We start from the raw sequence: 21,762 nt of genomic DNA on the forward strand, positions 1-21,762 counted from the left end.
GTAAGGATATCAGTTGCTTCTGGTCCTACCTGCCAAACAGCTAGGCAGAGAGCAGGTGTCAGGTGCTACCGGTAATTCAAAGTCTCTTCCAGCCTTTGGATTTTGTGTGGCATTTTTAAAAGGTTTGACAACATTGACTCAAGGCAGGTAAAAAAATTAACATTTCTCAAAAACAATTCTTAGGATTTTACTCTTTCAAGTCTTCACTGTTTAGGATACTTCTGTTTTGAAAGAATACTCAGATAACTTGTTTGGACAATTGTATCTCAGCTTAATTAGCCATGGAATGAATGAGCCTTGTTTTCCCAGCAGCTAGTTAACCACAGTTTTCTATTCCATCCAAACTGAGGAACTGTGGTTAACCAGTGACTTCTGCATTGAATTCATACTGTGAAGGTAGAAGGGAAGTCACTGGCTGCATGTGTAGATGCAAGTCTCATTTGTATCTTGGGTTATTAAGCCCAGATATAATCATCCAAATGTGATCAAAAACTTGCCATCTTTCTCTTTTCAAATTTATTATTGAAAGATATAATTAAACCAGTAGTTAAGACTATGGTTGGAGAACTGCATGTTTCTTTTTGTCTTGAATAATAAAAAAGCCTGTCTAACAGCTGTTTGAATGGTTCTCGGGGTAGCACCTGTTCATATGCTGAAGAAATGAAATACTCTGAAGCTCAATCTAGCACATCTTTTCCAAATGCCACCCACACTGTCAAACTTATTTTATGGTGACTGGATTGTTTATTTAATGGCTTAATAACTTCGACACAAATATTTATGGACTCTTGAGAGAAAAGGTAAAGTAAAAGCAAACTAGGAACAACTTGGGGGTCGGGCGCGGAATCACAGTTGCATGCTAAAGGAATTAATTTGCAACAGAAGGTTCCTATTCCCTTCCAGCTGGTAACATTTGCTGTGGAAGCAATGTGGAATATAGGGTATGCGTGTTTTCCTTAGTGTAGTGCCATTAAAGGGACTACCACTTTTTTTGGGTGGGGAATGAAAGTTAAACCTGGAAATAATCTTGTTTTGCAGAGAATAAGTTTCCACCCTTTGAATAAAAAAAAATCTCCTCATTCCTACAGAATCTGTTTCAAAACCTCAGTGGGGCAGGGGGAGTACAATGAGCTTATTTCTGGGTGTTTCAGCCAGCTACTGCATTGAAATAAATAGACATTGCTACCTTAAGTCCTTTTAGAGGGAGAACGTCTCTCTGTCCTCTTCCTGTGCATCCCTGTGGCCTCCCCAAATCTATTCCATAGGGTTGCAGGAACCCCCAGAACAGATGTAGATGGGGCATGTGGGGAGAAGAGAGGGGAAAGTTCTGTTGTGCAAGTGGAAATATTTGGGCTAGTGGATCTATTTACCGTATTTTTCGCCCTATAGGACGCACTTTTTCCCCTCCAAAAATGAAGGGGAAATGTGTGTGCGTCCTATGGGGCGAATGCAGGCTTCGCGCACCTCTCCGCAAGCAGTGGGAGCCCAGCGCTGGGCTTCCGCTGCTTGTGGAGAGTTGCCTGCATGCTGAAGCCTGCGCATGCTGAGCTCAGCGCGTCCAGGCTTCGCGGACCTCTCCGCAAGCAGCGGGAGCCAGCGCTGGGCTCCCACGGCTTGCAGAGAGCTGCCTGTTTGGGGGCTGGGGTCGGGGGAAGTTCGGGCTTCCCCCGCCCCAGCCCCGCGCCTGGAGGGGAAATAATTTTTTCCCCTTTATTTCCCCCCAAAAAAACTAGGTGCGCCTTATGGGACAGTGCGTCCTATAGGGCAAAAAATACGGTATTTGGATACCACCCACTGAGTTTGTCCAGTGTGACTAAATTGATTATAGCCCCCAGTGGGATGAGGCAAAGAATTAATACTGATCATAATAAGGGTTTTTTCATCTTGGAGAAGCAGGGTACCTAAATCTTTGTGCCTCAGTTTATAATCAAGAGACATAATATATTCCATGTTCCTCCCCCGTAATTGAACATGTTTGCTGTTGTTTACATTGTTTGTACATGCTTCAGTGGAGGTTGTTGGAACGAGGCAACTTGCTTTCCCAAGTTGACAAAAAGGGTTCTCTTATCCCAGGAGGAATTCATCGTTCTTCAGTTTCCTTTAAGCAAGGCTCACCAGCCTTCAAACTCTTTTAGAGAGGCTTTGCTTGAGGAACTCGCCCACCTACCCGCTGCCAGGCTTAGGAAACCTCTTTGTTGTATGTTTTTAAGTAAAAGGGCTAATGAACTACACAAGGTTGAGAATGTGAGTGAGTTCAGGTGCCTTCATTGAGTATGCATAACTCATACGTTTGCTATTAAAAATTGTTCTCAACAGAACTGCCTTGTCAGCAATCTGCTTCTGATTCTGGACTATAGCCAGATCAGTCTGTGGCTGAAACAAAAAGGAATCACCATTAAACCTTCAGAATCTCAAAACTATTTGTGTTTTGAGATGCTTCTTCAATGGTTACTTCACATAACGATGGCATTAAGAAACAGAGTATTGCTGAAGACCGTAACAATGGGCACCTTGCTTAGCTGGCTTTGGGAAGTCATTGTGAGGGCTGGCAGGGGTGTCAAATTTTTGATTCGCTCCCCGACCCTGCACAGTAAGGCAATGTACAGCCTGCAGGTTCCATGTTGAAGTACCCTTGCAACCCACTTGGTGTGAAAGGCTGGGCCATCCTGATCTAGTCAGTCCCTCTCCCTTTAGACATTATTTTGATGTAGCAGACATTGACCCTCAAAGATCAGATTACACAAACCTAAGCAACCGAATGTCACAAAGAAAATGGATCCATTCTGCATGATGCATATACAGTGGTACCTCTGGTTACGTACTTAATTCGTTCTGGAGGTCTGTTCTTAACCTGGAGCACCACTTTAGCTAATGGGGCCTCCCTCTGCTGCGCCGCCTCCGTGCGATTTCTGTTCTCATCCTGAAGCAAAGTTCTTAACCTGAGATACTATTTCTGGGTTAGCGGAGTCTGTAACCTGAAGCATATGTAACCCGAGGTATGACCATAGAATGAATTTGCAGCTGACTGATGCAAGTGAGTCAAGTTGCACACCACAGAGGAAGGCAGAACACCTTATAAACAAGATGAATTTTGAGGGTTGCAATAGTGGAAAGGACTGGAGAAACTACTTACTCCTGCTCCAACAGTTGGATTTTGCCATTTGTGTGTGTTGGGAGGAGCAGGGATAGCAGAGGGGAATAGAAGTAAAAGAAACAAAGGATATCTAGCCAAATTGACAGATATAATAAGACAAAAACCAAAAAGTGAAGTAAAAAAAGAATGGGAGTGCCTAAATGAATACCTCAAAAGCCAAGGTTCGAGGGTAGAAATCTGGCTGAGTCTGGAATAACCTTGTGAAGTGAAAGGACATGAAAGAAGGATTTATATTTAGATGTTAGGATAGAGAGGATAAGGAAAACAGGAAGACAAAATGAGAGATAAAGGAGGTGCTGTGGGATTGGTGGAAGTCAATGTCTTCTTGTTGTTTTAGTGTTTATAATATTAACTTGTAAGATATGGATTTGTTTGTTTGCTTGTTTGTTTTTGTCTTTTTCAGTTTTCGAATGTTGATTTTTGTGTGTTGTGTATTGTTATCTTTTGATACCGTTCGTGTTGTTGTTGTGTTGTGGAAAATACTAATAAAATTCATTAAAATTAAAGAAAAGAAAAGAAACAAAGGATATCTGTGAACCATCAATTCTGTGATGGTTCATTCCGAAGCTGGTCCAATTGAGTTCAGTGGGACTTAATCTCAGGTAAATGCACATAGGGTTGTACTGTAAAGTATTATAGTCTAGTCAGTCTGTGGCGCAACTCATTAGTGAACTTTTTGTTACCTTGACTTGAATGTTCGGTGCTTGTTAATACTTTAGTATGGTTTTCAAATTAAGGTTTTTATATGCTATCTCTGATGAACTTCATTGTTCTCTTAGTGGGTTGTATATGTCAGCAGACTCCTGGACCTGTCTTGGTTTATATCAAAGCAAACAGATGTTTCTAAATCCTGTGAAAAAGCAGCTGTTTAGTTACTGATTTTTCAGCAATTTAGTTGTTTAGCATAATAAAATCAACCACCGAGGAAACTCAATTAGAATCTATTTTTAAAGCAGACACACGTGTAGTCATAACACAGTGCTTCGTGCTGTTCTGAGGCAATTATTTTTTTATGATAAAAACTTCCTAAAGTGTACCGTCTCTTGTTTTTGATAACAAGGACTTGTATTTGACAACTCTACTGTTGCATGTTCAAGGTGTTATTTTATTATATTTATTTAATAACATATCTTGCCTTTCTACCCAAAAATTATATACAAGGGTACCTCACAGATAAAGATGAAGAATTTCCACCCACCAAAACCATAACAAAAACACAGAATAAAGACACAGCAGCAAGCAGAACTAACAAACTGCAGGCTTAAAAAAATAAGCAGTAGGGAGTGAAACAACTGTTCCTCTTAATGCTCAGTAGAAAAGAATGACCTTCCCTACCAGTTTAAACCTAAAAGGGAAGAAAGTTGAGTCTACCTATAAGTTATGCTTTGATAAGTCAAATATTTCCCTCTGCAGAGGAAGGAACTGTTGAAAGTTAAAAATCCATGTAGTCGGAAATAAATCTTTTGTTATGCTCCTACATTGGCTTTGTCTGACTTGTTCAAAACTTAACAGCGGTTAATTGATCTGCCCTTGGATTTATTTGGTGACGGGGATTTGCGCTTGGTCTTGTGCCTGTTCAAGAAAGGATGCAGTGTTTTGCTGCAGATGTTAGTGTTGCCCGATAGATATTCATCATTATATAATGTTCTTGATAGCGTGTGTATCATGAAATGACCTGTGCTTTGGTGTCTGTTCTCTGGAAACAAGGTTCCTTCTGTGTGATTTGCTTTAAGAATGATACACTGAAGTCTTCCAGAAACAAATATTATACTGTTAACACATCTCTCGGTTAACTTTAGGACTTCAGTTTGTAACTTGCTTCAGCTTGATTTTTGCTACATGACCTTTAAAGTTGCTCAGTCAGTTGTAGACTTGAGTTGGTTCTGTTACTGTCATTCTGGCAGTTTTTAACTAAGGTTTCCTCTGCCTGTGAAGCACCCAGTTGTAGGAAATATTTCTCTTGACAAATGTGTGTCACCTTCAGCATGCCTTGAAAAAATTAACACTCCTCCGAGGTCTAGGCTGGCTTACTATGTTCTCTAATAACATCAATGCAGTCATGCCTTTTGTCTTTAACACAGTTATTCTTTTCGCATTATTGGTCATTATGTTGTCAATTCTTCTAAATACCATATATGCATCCTTGGGTTCATCTTGGTGTATTGATCTAGGAATGCATACTCAGAAGCTCAAGAATTCAGCTCATGCTGCTCTCATAGTTCCATATATTATAGGTATGACTGCTTCAAATGACTACTGAAATCTGAGCGATGCTAAACAAATGTCATATGGGTGAGATTGCAATATCCTTGTCAGCTCAGTGGGCTGATGGTAGCTGAGTTTTTCATCTCTATAATTACTTATTTTCATATTGGGGGGGAAATGATTTTTTTCCTATAAGAGTAAATGTGAAGGATTTTTATAAATAATTCTTCTATAACCTTGTATATAATAATTCATTCCAATATACTAGGGCTTTGCAAACTACTGTAATGCCTGTCTCTTACCTGTTTGAACTTACTTTTTTACAATACTAGTCCTAAGATTTTCTTGATCTGCAAATAAAGATTTGGCATGATTGTGTCATCAAAACACCATGTTACAGTAAGATACACGGAAGTATTTGTGTTGCAAACAGAAGTTTGTTTGGATACATAGAACCGGTATTCTTGGGCTTATTTGAACTTGGTGGGACTTACTTTTCAGTCAACATGCATTGGATCAGGTTTTTGCCTTGTGCAGCAAGGCTTTCAAGGTGGATTACTAGACTCCCATGGTGTGTGTCTTTTTCCCATGGGGAAAGTAGGAGTGAGAGTCTCTAGGCAAATGTTTGCATGGGTAAATGTTTAATTAATTCAAAACAAGTAATAGTTACTCATTTTAATTTATTAAAAATTATAATTTATAGAAGCAGGTAACATCCAATAATCTAGTTACAGGTAGGTAGCCGTGTTGGTCTGCCGTAGTCGAAACAAAATACAAAAAATTCCTTCGGGTAGCACTTTAGAGACCAACTAAGTTTGTTATTGGTATGAGCTTTTTTGTGCACGCACAATTCTTCAGATACCACAGTATATGCATGGTATAATATATTTAAGTATTTAATTCATTAGATGTTAATAAAACTAGATAGAGTTGAGGGTTGTTTGTAGTTCAAGTAACATTAACCTCATTAGCCAGAGCACTGTAAGGAGAAAGCAAGTTCTTGTTTAGTGAGCCGCTGGCTACCTGCAAGGTTCCTACCTGCATGGATGAGAGATTCTTGCCCTTTCTTGTTAATCTGTGGTTTCAGAAAGACTCTTCAGATGGCCAAGACCACACAAGACAGGCTCCTGCTTGATTGCTATTGCCTGGCTTCAGTTCTCAGAATTTTATTTTGCTTATTTATGTACAAAGACTGTTATTTTCAGCTTTCTTAGCAGTGTTTGGTTCTGAATATATTGGTGTTAATTAAGAATCAAAGCACATTTAGCAGATGGAAACTGCTTGAGCCAGGACTGAGTCAACTCTCAAATGAGAAAGAGTTTAACTAGTGAAAAGTAGCTGAAAGGTATTCACTGCTATTGCTGAAGCAAACATGGCAGCAGCTTTTTATGTGTATTGTGTCTCGCTTTCTCTCTGAGGCAGTGATTTTAAAAAAATCACTTTGCACTCCAGAGGCAATAGAATCAGAGACTGGCATGCAGTTGAAATCCTATAGGTGCCCTTTCAGACACCGAATGTGAACAGAAGAGCTTTTTTGTTATTTGACAGAGGGTCTCATTTATGGAAGGAGAGGAGGTGTTTTGCCAATTTCTGGAGAATTTGCAGCTCTCCGGGGCCTACAGGGAAAATGACCCCCGCCCCAGCCTCTGTTAGTATGTGCTCAGAGCACCCTTTCTATGAGGACAATTCTGTTCTTGGCTTCTTATAATCCTATAATAATATTTTCATGACATAATAGAAAAGTATTTTTCCAGGACCCAAAGAGCTCTGTGTGCCAGTTGAAAATGCTTCTCTACACACAAATGGAATCAAATGATCCCTCTCCCGTTACATGTAGCTTAAGAGAGTTTCCCAACTCCCAGAAGTTGCATTTCAGGGGCATGTGGAGGACTGGATGGGAAGGTGGAAAGGCACCAGTATGCACACATAGCATTATGCATGCACATTATGCATGCCTTTGGATTGCAGTCGCGATACTGTTCTGTTCTGGTACTTCTGTATTGACATTCAGAAAATGCTAGTAGTTACTTTCCCCAGTTAATATCGATTGTGAAATGCTTTGCTCATATTAGTGCTGCACAGGTTGGCAATAATGGTTGCAACTTGGGTTCAGTACTAGCAAGCTTGAATTATCAGCAATATGATGTAATGAACTCCCCATAGCCAGTCTTGAAGTTTGACCTGATTTTTGCTTTTACAAATGTTACAAGTGGAATCTGCAATAAAATGTAGCATGAGCATGGAGTGCTCCTGTTAGGCTCCATCCAACCATGTTGCCTTTCAGGATAATCTATTTCATTTCCCCCTCTGCTGGCTGGGGCTGATGAGGTTGCAGACCAAACCTTCAAGAGGGCACCAGGTTGAGAAAGCAAGATGTAGACACTCTGTCTTACTTGTATCTTGCTTTTCAGTGAAACACAGCACGGTGTGAAGTTTTGCTTACATTGACAGGTTGTACTGCAAACCCTTCTTTTATTCAGTGGCCCACCTAGCCTGCTAAACTGCAAATTGTTATCTGTATCTGATTTAAATGTCTGAGGGTCTTGTAAGGGGAACGTGGTACACAAATAGACATTGCAGCCTTCTAAACCTACCATAGTTAAAACTCTATTAGTATGACTTTGTTCTTGAAGCAAATGTGTTAAATATTGCACCACTGAAATGCAAAGAAATTGCATATATTTACAAATGGAAAGTGGACATAAAAACACACAGATGGCTATTTCAGGATATGTAGAAAACTTGGCTGTTAAATTGCTTCTCTTAAGAAATTGCAAGCATCTTCTCTTCCAACACATCCCAGGCTGTTCTCATGTCTGTTACACAATGTATTTTGAATTTTCCAGAAATGGCCTGTTAATCTGGTATAAACAGTGTTTTAGATCCAGAGTTGCACTTCTATTTGCAAAAGTGCTAGTGATTCATGGGGGCTGCTAATCTCAGAGGGAGAGGAGTAGTGATTGTCACTATTTCTCCTTCCCTTCTGTGCCACCTCCCAGTATGGAACCTCCAACCCAGGGGTCGCCAAGGTTTACCGGCCATGGGCTGGATCACTCCCACGGAGATTGTCCGTGGGCCAGACTGGCGCAGCACAATGCCAGAAATCGTGTCTGAGCATGTCAACGGCACCGGACATCGCTTCTCCACATGCCCAGATGCTGGAAATCACGCCTGTGCAGAAGCGATTTTTGGCGTCTGGACATGCGCAGACGCAGTTTCCAATATCTGCGCGTGCGTAGATGCAATATCCGGCGCTGCTCGGCGAGTCCGTGTGCTGCGCTGCGCTGGTTTAGCACAGTGCGTGGGGAACTCGCCAAGCAAGCGGCTTGGTTCGGGGGTGGCTCGTGGGCTGGTAAAACGGTCTTCGTGGGCCGCATCTGGCTCATGGTCCACACGCTGCCGACCCCTGCTCCAACCCTTCAGAGCAGATTTGGGGGGATAGGGACAATGAAGCTGGGGCAATTGTAAATTGTAAATAGAGCCCCATTCATGGGAACTATGAAATTGACCCACTATTTTTGTAGCAAAGGCAATTCTGTTCTTCATTTTTGAGCATTGTATCTCTCGTATTTTATGGAACTTTACTAGAATAGAAAAGCTCTTTGTATTTCACACCTGGTTCTTTGATTAACTTACTTGGATTAGTTCATAGTTATTGGTATGTGTTTTCTTTCTTAAATTAACTTAGATATCTCTTAGATATGTGCTTTCTGGGCAGAGTTAATTTTGGAGTTTCCTAAAATACACAGAGGGACACTCCTCCTAAAAGCCGCAACCCAACCTTACCTTTCCCTGCCTTTTACTACATCTTGGGATGGAGAACATGCTAGTGACTGAAATGTGTTTTGTATTCAGCATTCTAAATTGTATAAATCCATTCACTAGATCTTAAATTGTGTTCTTGGATTTTATTAAACCATCCACACACAAACTATTTTCCCTGTGCAAATGTCATTCTGCCCAATGCCTCCAAATTTATGCAGTGTCCATTTTAATAATCCTTTGGGAATCTTTTTTGTAAAACCAAAGTACTAGGCATTATTCAGAATAATGGCAATGGCTTGGAATATATTATTTTATAGAAGCCAGTCTTAAGGTATAATTGACATTCCACACAGTCTGGAGAAATTCATCTCAGCAAACCTAGCATTCATCCAGCTGTCTGTGTATAATTGCACAGATATGGACTGACTCTCATTTTAGATACAAACAATTAGAGTGTGAATTTTTTAACCTTCAGTTGAAAACTTCGCTGCATTAAACTACCTAAACATAATGGTGGGTCAACAATGACCATAATTAAGTGAAGATGTATTTTGCAGTCATTGACAGGGTTTTTAAATGTTCCCATGTTTTCCAAATTATATCCCTGCTTGAGATTCTTACAGTGTGTTGGCTGTTTGGAATATATCTGAAACATCTTTTCTCTTTATTTTGATGAGTTAGTTTTATAAGATTAGTGCTCTTACAAGCTGGGAAGATTTACTGTCCCAAAGGATACTTTTTCTGTTTTGATTTTTGTCCCCTCACCCCACGGCATTCAATTACTACTCTGAATTTTTATATAATAAAATATATGATAAAAAGCTGTTTCCTCTTCCTAGGTTTGACTATCCTAAGTTTAGATTAAAATAACACCATATTTTAGGAGCCCAGGTGAGCAAGCACTTAGACTTTTAAAATCCATGAAAACAAGGAGAAAACAAATGGAAGGAACTCTGATAGGCAATTTTAGGAAGTACGAGGGGCTGCATAAATGCACCCCTATGCTACAGGTTGCCCATTTGTGGACCACAGGCAGGAATTACCTAACTAGCCCCAACATCAACAGAAGCTCCCAAGCACTGTGATTGGAGAGTGCTGGCTGGGGTGACTAGCCTTCCCGACTCCTTCCTGCCCTCTACTTACCCTGGCATTCTCCTTATATGGTGTTGTAATTAATAATTGCAACATTTCAGAAACACAGTGCAGGCTTTCTGAGAGCCTGTTTTGAGCTACAGATCTGCACAAATCAATTCAGAACAAGTCAGTCTGGCCTGAAGTCTGCTTCAGCCCAATCTGGTCAGGATATCTAGACATATTTTAGAAACACGGTCAAATAAATTTTGTACCTTGGTTGTCTATGTAGAATGCTACAGGTCGTGTTACCTTCATCTTTTTGTACTGTAGTGAATATAAGAAATAGGAATAAAAAGCTAAGGTACCATGAAAATGATAGATTTGCTGCTTTTAAATCCACTGTGTTGCAACAGACAACATACCAAACTGTATTGTGTCTTGAAACAAAAAGTGCTTAGTCGATACATAGCGGAAGAAACCTTCCTGCATCATTAGTTGAGTCCCCCAATGCTGAACATTTGAATAGTTGTCTAATAGTGTTTGCCTAGCTTTATCTGCCATTTTTTACATGGGCTGACGTAAATGTATTGCTATAAAACATTGCAGGACGGGGATTATTCTCATCTGTGAAGCTTGTGCGTCATGCTGTCTTTGTCAGTTAATCTAAATACTTATAACTTCCTTTATATATTTGCTTCAGGCGTGAGTCTGTAGAAATTGGCTTCTGTGCTTAGTTTACTAAAGCCTGTTCGTGAGAAATGGCTGCTGCCATCGTCTCCTTTTAAATTACAGTTGTGCATGATTTTTGGGCAGTAACTGTCATATATCTCAAAGGGCAAAACCCCCGTGAGGGTGGGGGTGCCCTTTTCTTTATTACCATTGGAAATTCTGATTTTTCCACTTGGTGTCCCTGGCTCTAACTTCTGTGAAGATATATCCAGCTAGTAGAGGTGATTGTGTAGTTCTCTGCTTAGCTTTTTTCTCCATTCAGATGTTTCATGGGAAACACAACAGGGGAAAATACAGCACGAGCAAATCAAAGCAGGGGCTGTATTAACTCCATCTGAGCAATATTCCTTGAAATTTATAGTGCTGTAAGTTGCCTTGTGGGAGGTTGTTTCTGCCTAAAAGTGGAGTGTAAATTAACTAAATTTAGCAAATAAGCTATGTTGACATTAACCTGTCACAATTGTATTCCCAAGTTCCATTGAGTTCAGTAAGAATTACGTTTAATTATGGATTATAGCACCATAAACAGAGCCTGTTTTGTTATGCAGTTATCTGCCATCTCAACCAATATTATATCCCATCATTTTCTCCCTACTTCCAGGAATGCAGATGTTCAGGGCTAGGATTATAGTGAAAAAATGGTTCTATTTCTCTCACTACCTTCACCCCCAATTGAAGAAGGGCTATAGCTCAGTGGTGAAACACATGATTTGCACACAGAACATTGCTGGTTCAATTTCTGCCATCGCCAGGTTGTGCTTGGAAAGATTCCTGTCTGAAACCCTGGAGAGTTGCTGTCATTCATCGCAGAATGCTGAATTTATAGTCTGACTTGGACCTACAGCTTGCTGTGTTGCAAATGTAATACAATCTAACTTTTAAAAGAAACTACTAACATTTTTAATTAGAGTAAACTTGTGGTCCTTCTGTTTCAAACAGGTTGCCTTTTTATGCAACAATTTAAAGGTGTGTACCAAATGCAGTAATTCCTAAAATGATATAAACTAACACCCCAATACAGAGCCATCAGAATGACGATAAGTATATTCCTGTTTCTTCCTCCCTCTCTCTCTCTCTCTCTCTCTCTCTCTCTCTCTCTATCTCTCTGCTTTTGTTTACATAGAACCTCATATTTCACAAACTTTAATGTCTTAACGGCCACCAGAGTTAAACTCGATTATTGGGAAATCAATAGGCCAAAACACGAAAGCATGACTCTGAAGAAAAGTTCACATGCACGATGTAGAATAAGGACCAGCAAGTTCATAAAATAGGCATATTTTTGGTTTTTGTTGGTAGTTCTTCCAGTTGCTGTTAACTCATTGAAAATACACTGGGGTAGAACTGGTTTTCAAAACACAAGATTTACAAAAGTTAGCATCATATATTGTCTTTATTGTAGAGCAGTGCACATAGGGGGATGAGGGGAGGGCCAGCTTAGCCCTCCAAGGCCTGGGCAAGTGCACCCGGCTGCCCCCCCCCCCCGGTATATACCTGTGATTAGAAGGGGGAAATTTATAGATTACTGCGACTGCCAAGTAATTTCTGTTGGTGAGGACCTCGTGCTTGGTTCTGTGAGAATGCAGAAATGAATTCAGCTGTTAACATAAAATTGTAAACTAGTCTCAGGCTTATTGTCTAATCCCTTCTATGGCAAATCAAACAACTATGGCACAGAAAACAAGCTCATGTTACAAGCCCTGCATCTTAAAATTTCTCAGAATTTGAAGCTGTTTATTTCATTTATTTCATCATTGCTTGGAGGGAGGAGTGACTCACAGGGTACTTTCTCGTTTTCATAGTATACAGAATTAGAAACAGATGTTTGGAAAGTTAATGCATGGTCGAATAACTCCCACGTGGAGTAGAATATCACAACAGAGCTTAGTAAAATCTAGACAGGTGGGAAAAATAACTTGCTGTAGATATGTGACCGTTCCCAGTTGTGGTGTTTGGTTCTGATAAAGTGGTCTGATTACCCGGCATATATTTTAACACATTGCACGTCATGCACGTTCCTGAATATTGGATATTTAATAATTTTTGGCCAGCCACTGTGTGTTAGCTGTAAAGGTACATAGTTTTCTAGTAAATGGTTTTTGTTGTCGTCGTAAGGATTTTTTGCGGTAGCCTTGGCAATAGATCTTGTACTATTCTCTTGTTTCACATATAGTGGATGTCTGAAATGACTGAATATATGCTCCATTGCTCAATAATCCCTCTTGCTAATTGAGGCTGTCACTTTACTTTGAATTAAAATTTTATTGATTCAAGGAAGTAAAGTAGTTATTTCTCTCCTTGACAAACTTTGTCAAGTGTGAATTTAATGACAAATCTGTTTTTTGTCTTCTCAGGATGACCCAAATAACGTTAATGCATTAAACAACAAAGAACAACGCAGTAATAATGGGAACGAAAAATTGCAAAACATCGAGACCCTACCTCCAGGTATTTGAACAGTATTTCTTAATTTTAGAGTAAAGTATGGATCAGTTATGAAAATTAGCTTCTAATAGCAGGAGTAGGAAATATGCTTGGTATATGTATGAAGGGGAGAGGTGTGTTTTAAGGTTTTGATAAGTCGTCATAAATACAACCGAACAATAAAATGTTAGAACCAGTAAGACTGCAATCCTGTATCCATTTACTTGGGAGTCAGCATCATGAACTCTACAGCAGGCATGTACAGGATTTGACTTTGTTTTTTACGTTTTGATTTAGTGTTTGCTGCTTTTGCAGCAACTAAGCACAGCAACAATAAAACATTAACAAATAAAGACATCACTTCTTAATATATAAATACACAGAAAAGATATATTGTAAAGACAGAGTGAGATTAAGAGTCTCATGCTCTACTGAGCTATCCCAGCTCTAGAACAATAAATGAATCAAAACAATAAAGATACTTTAAATTAATCAGAACAGTATAAATTGCAAAAATATGAACCAAGCAACCCTGCATCAAACCCCCCCCCCCCAAGTCATGAAACAAGTCTCCCCCATCTTTCACCCAGGTGCATGCACTTCTCTCCCACTTCTCAACATGGGGAGCAGGTATCCCCAAGACGATTTCGCCCTCAAGCAGAAACCAGATTGAGAAGCGTAGGTAACCCCAGACAAAATATTCACCAACTTCTTCTTATAACTAGATCCTGGAGAGAGAGAAAATCCTATAAGAAATATAACATCCCACTCCTCGCCTGTTTCCCAGCCAGCACGGCCAGATCCGCAACAGTCGGTTCTCACTCTGGAGTGCGGAAAAGCTTCCATTCTCCCTCTTTATTATCCCAAAAGGCAGATAATAAGGATCCTATACCATTCCACAGTGAACTGCCCTGAGACCTACAGGTATAGGGGTGGTATACAAATTTTATAAATATAATAATATATAAGAGCATAGGTTTTTAAAAAGAAAGGAGCAGATCAACAAATTAAAGCTCAAGAGAAGTGGCAACCCCAAAGGAAAATTATTCCCTTTCTGGTTGGCCCACCAATGATGCCCTGCTGCATGGTGTGCAGAGGATATTGTGTAACTCCGTAGGCCCTTCCCTGATAAAGAATCACTAATACACTGTGCTTCCTTGTCACCTTCCCAAACAAGCTGTCTTTATAGGCAACCAACCCAGAGATATACAAATGATATACAGTCGTACCTTGGAAGTCGAATGGAATCCGTTCTGGAAGTCCGTTTAACTTCCAAACCAAAGCGTGGCTTTTGATTGGCTGCAGGAAGCTCCTGCAGCCAATTGGAAGCCCCATTGGATGTTCAGTTTCCAAAAATAGTTCACAAACCTAAACAATCCCTTCCGAGTGTGCGGCGTTTGGGAGCCAAAATGTTTGAGAACTAAGCTGTTAAAAAACCAAGGTACGACTGTATGTGATAATTGTTACAACTGGTTTTTCCCCCCCACTGAAAGCTTTGCCCCTGAAAATCTCAGTATCATTAGTATGTAAAATCCCCAGGCATCGCAATTGTGGGGAGAGGCCCCAAGTGGCAGTGTTTGCTAAAGGGTTGCACTTAAAACATGATGACTGTGTTTTTATACCATGTTTTAGAGAATGAGCAACTTGTAACTGAATCTTCAGCATAAGCAAATGCTAGGAAGCTTCTGGACATTGTGGTTGACTAGGCTATGATTCTCATCATTGCCAAGAGCAATTTCCGAAAAATGAAATGTGTCACTAGTCATATATTTGGCTTCTGGGCTGTTCTGGAATAGCTGTGAGAAACTGTGTCAGTGCACAGCTTTAGGGGTACTAAAGCACAAAAAGTGAAACGTGTATACACTAAAACAATAATAGTGCACAATAGTATGGCATATCAGATTCAAGGTTCGGTTCTTTATTTTGACTGTGTGTGTGAGAGAGAGAGAGGGGTGGGGGACTGTATTGTTTCCTTCACCAGCAGTTTGAGCTATGGATTGAAAAAGGAAGACCAGAAGGAATAGAAGCCAAGCTTATTGCTCCATTTTTTTAATAAATTAGAATTAATATTAAAACTAAACCCATAGTTGTGCCTGAAATTCTCCATGTTATTCAGGGGCAGCAAAAAAAAGGGTGGGGGGGATGATATTTCACTTATGGTTTAGGAGGACCCCCAAAAGAGAAATTCTTAGAAAATGTATCTGGATGTTCCTCTTCTGAGAAATTGTAGCCCAGCTTAATTTTTATTCTAGATAAGCAGGCCATATTTTGATAATATTGTTTTTTCCTTGTAAGTGCACACTAAAGTACAAAGTGCTGTCTGCTTAACACATTATTTCCTGGCGGTTTTATATTAATTGCTTCACTGTTTCTAGCTTATTAATCCACTTAAACATATAGGTTTGGCTCTAGACTGCTTCCTAGGCAAGCGGAAGGCATTTTCATCTTGTATAGCTTTCCCAATTACCCCTTTTTGCCATAGCCCCACATTTTGTGACTCTTAGCAATGGCTTTGTCAGAGAGTACACAGACTGCAGGGACGCGGGTGGCACTGTGGGTTAAACCACAGAGCCTAGGACTTGCCGATCAGAAGGTCGGTGGTTCGAATCCCTGAGACGGGGTGAGCTCCCGTCGTTCGGTCCCTGCTCTTGCCAACCTAGCAGTTCGAAAGCACGTCAAAGTGCTTCCCGGCGGGAAGGTAAACAGCGTTTCCGTGTGCTGCTCTGGTTCGCCAGAAGCAGCTTCGTCATGCTGGCCACATGACCTGAAAGCTGTACGCTGGCTCCCTTGGCCAATAAAGCAAGATGAGCGCAGCAACCCCAGAGTCAGTCACGACAGGACCTAATGGTCAGGGATCCCTTTACCTTTACTTTTACATGGATTGCAATGAGATGAAGGCAGGAAAGGCCCATATCCTGAGCAGAGCTTTGTTCATTATCACTTCATCCAACCCATTACTCTTCTACCAAGGGTTTAGAGTGACACCTGTGTTATCTGACTAGTAACCCTGTTGAATGGGCATGCATAAGAACGATAACTGCATGTCCACCAGATCCTACTGCAGGCTACCAAGTTGTTAGAATGAAACTTGGACAGCACTTCTGTTAGCTGCAAATAATCTCTCTGGCAGAGCCTTTGATAGAAAACACACATGCCTACTACTAACCTGGTGATAAAGATCATAGCCTCTTGGAGCGTCCTTCATCTCTCTTTCTATGTTCACTTTGGCATATAAATCTGACCCCGGGCATTGAAGCAATAAGCATTATTGTGCCCCTTTGTCCCTTCTGTGACTGAACTGGAATGTCCAGTCGGAATGGCTTTAGTCTATTGATAATTCTGTGTGCTAGCTTCATCTTTTAAGATCACAAACCAGTAGGAAAAGAATATGGGCTTTTGCAAGCCATTAAGTTTTACAAGGTAAACAGATGTTCTGGGTTTTGAAATTCTAAACAGAATTTTCTGAATCCTGCAAAACTTGATGACCTCACTGCTGTTAATAAAGTGTGAAGATTATAGCTCACTGAATTTAGTAGTGCCAGCTTATGCAGGACATAAAAACCTGAGCTTCCCTTTTGACACTCAACTTAAAGAAAGATTTATATGCAGCTTTGTGAATTAATGTGTCCCAGCCCGCAAACTCTACTATCATTTTAAAATTGTACCAAAATTTTATGACCACACACTTTGTAATGAAAAGCTTGCAGTTGACCTTTTTAATAAAGTAGTAATTAATATGCTTTAATCTTTTAATTTTAGCTGTGATAAATATTAATAAAACTAAGGTTGAGACTAACAAAGGTTGAATAAATCTAAGCACCCTTTATAACTAATATTTCCTCTTTGGCTGCTTTCCCAGTATTGGCTCCTCCATTTACATCCTATCCTATTACCAGAGAATGTAATCAGTACTGCTTTGCACTGAGTACCTTATTGGTGGCCTGTCACTTCTGAATCTGTTTTCTGATGATGTCTAATCTGAGACAGGCTGCCTGATCTATGTTCTGAAGTGTTGGGAAGGACTAGATGGGAGCAAAGCATGATATTAGAAATGAGGTAAAGGTAGACTTGCATCCAGCAATGCTCTTCTGCTGATACAAGACTAGTTGACCTAGCAGAGGCTTGAGTTGAGTAGAAAGGGGGAAGATGTGACTTCTGCAGATACCCCCTTTCTCCTGCACCCCTTCCCACATTGCAACCTATTGGTCTTCTGACTCTCCAAAGCAAATTTTGGGGGCAAAGAGCTGATTTGGGGAACCAGCAAAGATTGTACCCCCTCTAGTTATGGAAGTCTCCACTGGATCAAATACTCTCTCATCAGGGGAAGGATGCAAGAAAGACTTCTGAAAGACTTCATTATCTCTTACCATGCCCCTCCAGCAGTATACTCTTCAAAATAAGCAAATCTGCTTCCTTTTCTCTCCAGTGTTTATAGTGTCACCTTGCTGACATAAACAGCAACCAGCAAAAACTGACCCAAATTCTTTTTGAATCTGTCAACCTGAATTCAGGGATGAATCAAGGCTTTGAGTCTCCTTAGGCACAGTTAACTAGATGCTTTGTGCCTGAAGCAGTGTGACTGAATGTAGCTCCCTCTTGTATTAGAACTGTAGTTACATTCTCATTCTTGCTGAGTTCACATCCATAGCAGTTGTGGAAGGACTCCAAATCCAAGGTGAAACAATAGTTCATGTTGCTATGTTAACATTGATGAGAGAGTTTATTTTATTGCAGTCTGTTGCCTATAAACTAAATGTCTTTAAATGTACAAATTGGTAAGCAAGTTGATGTTAAGTATGTATATTTAAAAAGTATTTCAAGTAAATGGCCTATCTGTTTTTCAGACCACTTCTTGCCTGCTAATGTTTTTCAGCTTAACAAAACAACCCCTAATGGCCTCCAGAATCAAATAAAAGAGTGTTTTTAGGGTTACAATAGCATTGGGTTCCATGAAGGATCCAGATTCCTGGGCCAAAAGTCAAAGAGAGACATTTAAAACAAAACTTACTTGATAGAGGTGCTGCTAAGTAATTTGCTCTGAGATGGCAAAAGGATAAATGCTCCCTAAATCAAATTTTACGTTGAAATGCAAATGTCATTTTGCACTCAGAAGATGTGCTCTGGAAGTCGAACATATTTATTGAGATTGAGTTTGTGTGTTTTGCAGTGTGCTTATATTGAAGAAATCTCACAGTTAAGCAGAGTATTTCAAATTTATGCTATCGTGTTTATCTGCATTGCTGTAACCTCTGAAAAAGAGTGCAGTGGATGAGTAGAAAACAAATACTGGTCTCACTGTGTAATAAAACGGCACATTACCTAGTTCATGTTATAAATAGCTTCGTTGCTATTAACAATTGTAAGGATGACATATTTAAAGTTAAGTTCTTAAATGTTTCATTGGCAGCAGAGCTTTCTTAAAGCAGGTCTGTCATGATGCGTGCTATAACTTGTAAACTGAATTATGCATGAAGCTAATGCTATGTTTTGTGGAATATTTTTGTTGATTATGGAATTAATCAATGGATGCACTTCAGAGCGCACACAGGCTTTACAAGTAACAGTGCCCCCAGGTCCCGCTTGTGTGATTTCCACAGGCTTCTGGTTGGCCACTGTGAGAACAGATGGGCCACTAGACTGATCCAACGGGGCTCCTCTTACGTTCTTGCACTCTTATCTTTCAGAAATATTATTAATATAATAATGAAATGTTACTAATCTTTTATGTCTCCATTAAAAAGTGAAGGCCACAACTCCCCCAATTTTGGACCTGTTGGTTGTTTGAGGTCCCCCATGCTAACTTCTATTTAAACTGGTATTTAAGGAGAAGCTGAGCCTCTTTTGCCTTGTCATATGATACAACCTATTTTAGGATGGATTCTTCCTGTAATCTTATCAGGCGCATGCCAAGTATGAATGCAAGTACCGGTTTCGATTGCTTAACTGTTAACAGAGAACTACTGTGGTGTAATACTGGAACTTGGATTTCATTCCCCACTCCACACCCCTCCCTTTTTTTTTTTTGCATTGTACCATGATTGATGCATTGCTTTGCCAGCTATGCCTCTGGGCACCAACAGACTCAGTGTTATTCAATCATAGCCATAATTCACTTTGGGCTGAACAGGAAGGTTCTGCCAGCCTCTCTGGTGCAGATCTTGCCCTTAACCAGGCGCTGCTTATTTGAGCTTTCTTTTTTGAAGGAAAAGCAGGGTACAAATGCTGAAATAAGGAATAGTTGCAAAGTGGCTTAAGCCTTAGGACATTTCTTATTCTACTGGAATGTTAGAATAGTGGAGTTAATGCAAGATCTAGAAATCTTTCCTTTCAGAGTTCAAAGGGATCCTCTTTTAGCACCTTATGCATTTGAAGCATCTTTAAGTGCTACGTATAACTTGAACCCAAATAGACTTGAACCCCAATAGATCCTGTTAAATTCAGTAGTCCATGTGTATCTGCTGACCAGGTGTATCTGAGCCAAACTGAAATGGAGACAGTTTACCCTTACTTGTGCTTCATATCATTTGTGCGTATGCATTTTTTATGATAATGCATTCCAGAGAGAGAGAGGGGGGCGGGGAGGGAGAGATCTTATGTAGGTTTATCAGTGGTTTATGATGCTTTGCTGCACCTACTCATTCAGTTCATTAACTTGTAATGCTAGAGTTGTTGGATCGAAGCAGATTTAGTCCCATCAGGGTCAACTGGCTTAGCTGGAATTAAATCATATTACTTCATCTCCAGTAGTTTGTGGACAAGTCAATGGCCTCCACAGTCACTTACGACTCACTGTTAAGACCGTGTTCATGGAAGACAATCTTACTCAGCTATGAGTGATCACCAAAGAAAGAGAAGTAAGCAGAGTCGCTGGGGTAAAGAACCCTTTTAAGGTCCGAAATACACATTATGTTAAAAGCTTAATTGCATTTAAAGCGACTGGGTTTTCAGGCCTGAATGGCCACTGCTGAGAGAGGAGAGGGATTAGAACGGTCACAGTATTAGGGAAAACGTAACCCACACGAATGCATACATGCACACACCAGGCTCACAGTCTCCCTCTTGAACTGTTGTTTGTCACTGCAGCTTGGGGGATGTGACTTGCATCGGGCAGGAGCAAACCCTTAAACCTCTTCCTCTTGGTCTGTCACCGTCCCGGCAATTCAGAACCAGACCAAAATGCTTGCTGCCTGAGAGAATGAGAAGGTGGCGCTTTCCATTCTGTTTCTTTATTTAAATTTATTTCAATACATCTCTTTATCTGAGGATCGCAAGGCGGTTTACAGATATAAAAGTACATTCCATAAAAGTGCATTCCATGCACAGAAGCAGACTCGACAGATCACTGAATCTTACTGTGGACACAGCAGTGTTCACTGCAGCTGAGGGCAGCAGGCTAGCTTAAGGGAGTACAGTAGAACCTCTACTTACGACCGCCTCTACTTGGATCCGATCCAACTTGCGACCGCTGCAAACCTGGAAGTAAATACCGGGTTTGCCGTGATTTGCGCACGCGCAGAAGCGTATGCAGCTGTCTACACATGCGCAAAAGCACACTACTGCCAATTGCACCTGCGCACAGCGGCACTTCTACCAGCGACCTGGATTGACTTACGGACGGACCTCTGGAACTGATTACGTCCGTAAGTACAGGTTCCACTGTATAGAGCTAGACATACACCCCTGTCTTCCAACACTCCTCTGCATCAGCTGTCTAAGGCAGCCCCCTCACTGTGCCTAATGGCAGGGCCAGCCCCAGCTAAGTTAGTTCAATTTTTTTTGTCATTTTAACTTCCTTAATGCATTTAATGCAACATGTAGTTTTGCCCCGCTTTTAAGTTTTTCACAAGTTCTGCAATAGGTTTTAAAACTGAGCAGCTGGTGCACAGTTGTTGTTATTATTTTACAACAAAGTGCATGGTACTTGCAGAACCTTGTAAGAAAATGCTGTTGATAGGGCTGGCATGGAAGACTCTTTAGCCATGTTTGGAGTCTCAAAGCCAGGATCTGCATGAGCTCCAGGCACCCATATGCAGCCATTTTGTTTTTCCTGTCATGTGAATGAATAAAGAAACAAGCCGGAATGCTGCAGTTAACCCAACTTTCTGTTATATCCAAACATGCCAGTGTACGGAAGCCAACTTAAATTATGTTTCATATTCTGACTTCTTTGGAAGCCACTAACCATACTTCCTACTTTGGATAAAATAGGAAGCTGTGGTTAACTGGGGCTTTTGAGGTTGCTTGTGCAAGAGTGAGTGAACAAAGGGGCAAGCAAGTGGCTTCATATATGTGCCTGAAACGTTTGCATATCTTGGCTCGTTTAACCAAAATTTAATAATCCAAACGTGGCCGGTTTGTGACTGGAGGGGAGGGGGAACCTGTTGAGTTTGAAGGAAAGATGTCACCCACCT

General features: G+C 40.5%; 1 protein-coding gene across 1 annotated transcript in view; it reads left to right on the forward strand.

Moving 5' to 3' along the window:
- GALNT2 (polypeptide N-acetylgalactosaminyltransferase 2) overlaps window positions 1-21,762 on the forward strand; it is a 67,062-nt gene that overhangs the window by 16,406 nt on the left and 28,894 nt on the right. The window contains exon 2 of the mRNA XM_083433635.1: window positions 13,282-13,375. Coding sequence (XP_083289761.1) covers window positions 13,282-13,375 — 94 coding nt within the window. The remainder of the gene's footprint in view (window positions 1-13,281; window positions 13,376-21,762) is intronic.

The sequence above is a fragment of the Podarcis tiliguerta genome (genome assembly GCF_965153285.1).
Source record: "Podarcis tiliguerta genome assembly, chromosome: 3".
In the NCBI taxonomy this organism is placed as follows: Eukaryota; Metazoa; Chordata; class Lepidosauria; order Squamata; family Lacertidae; genus Podarcis; species Podarcis tiliguerta.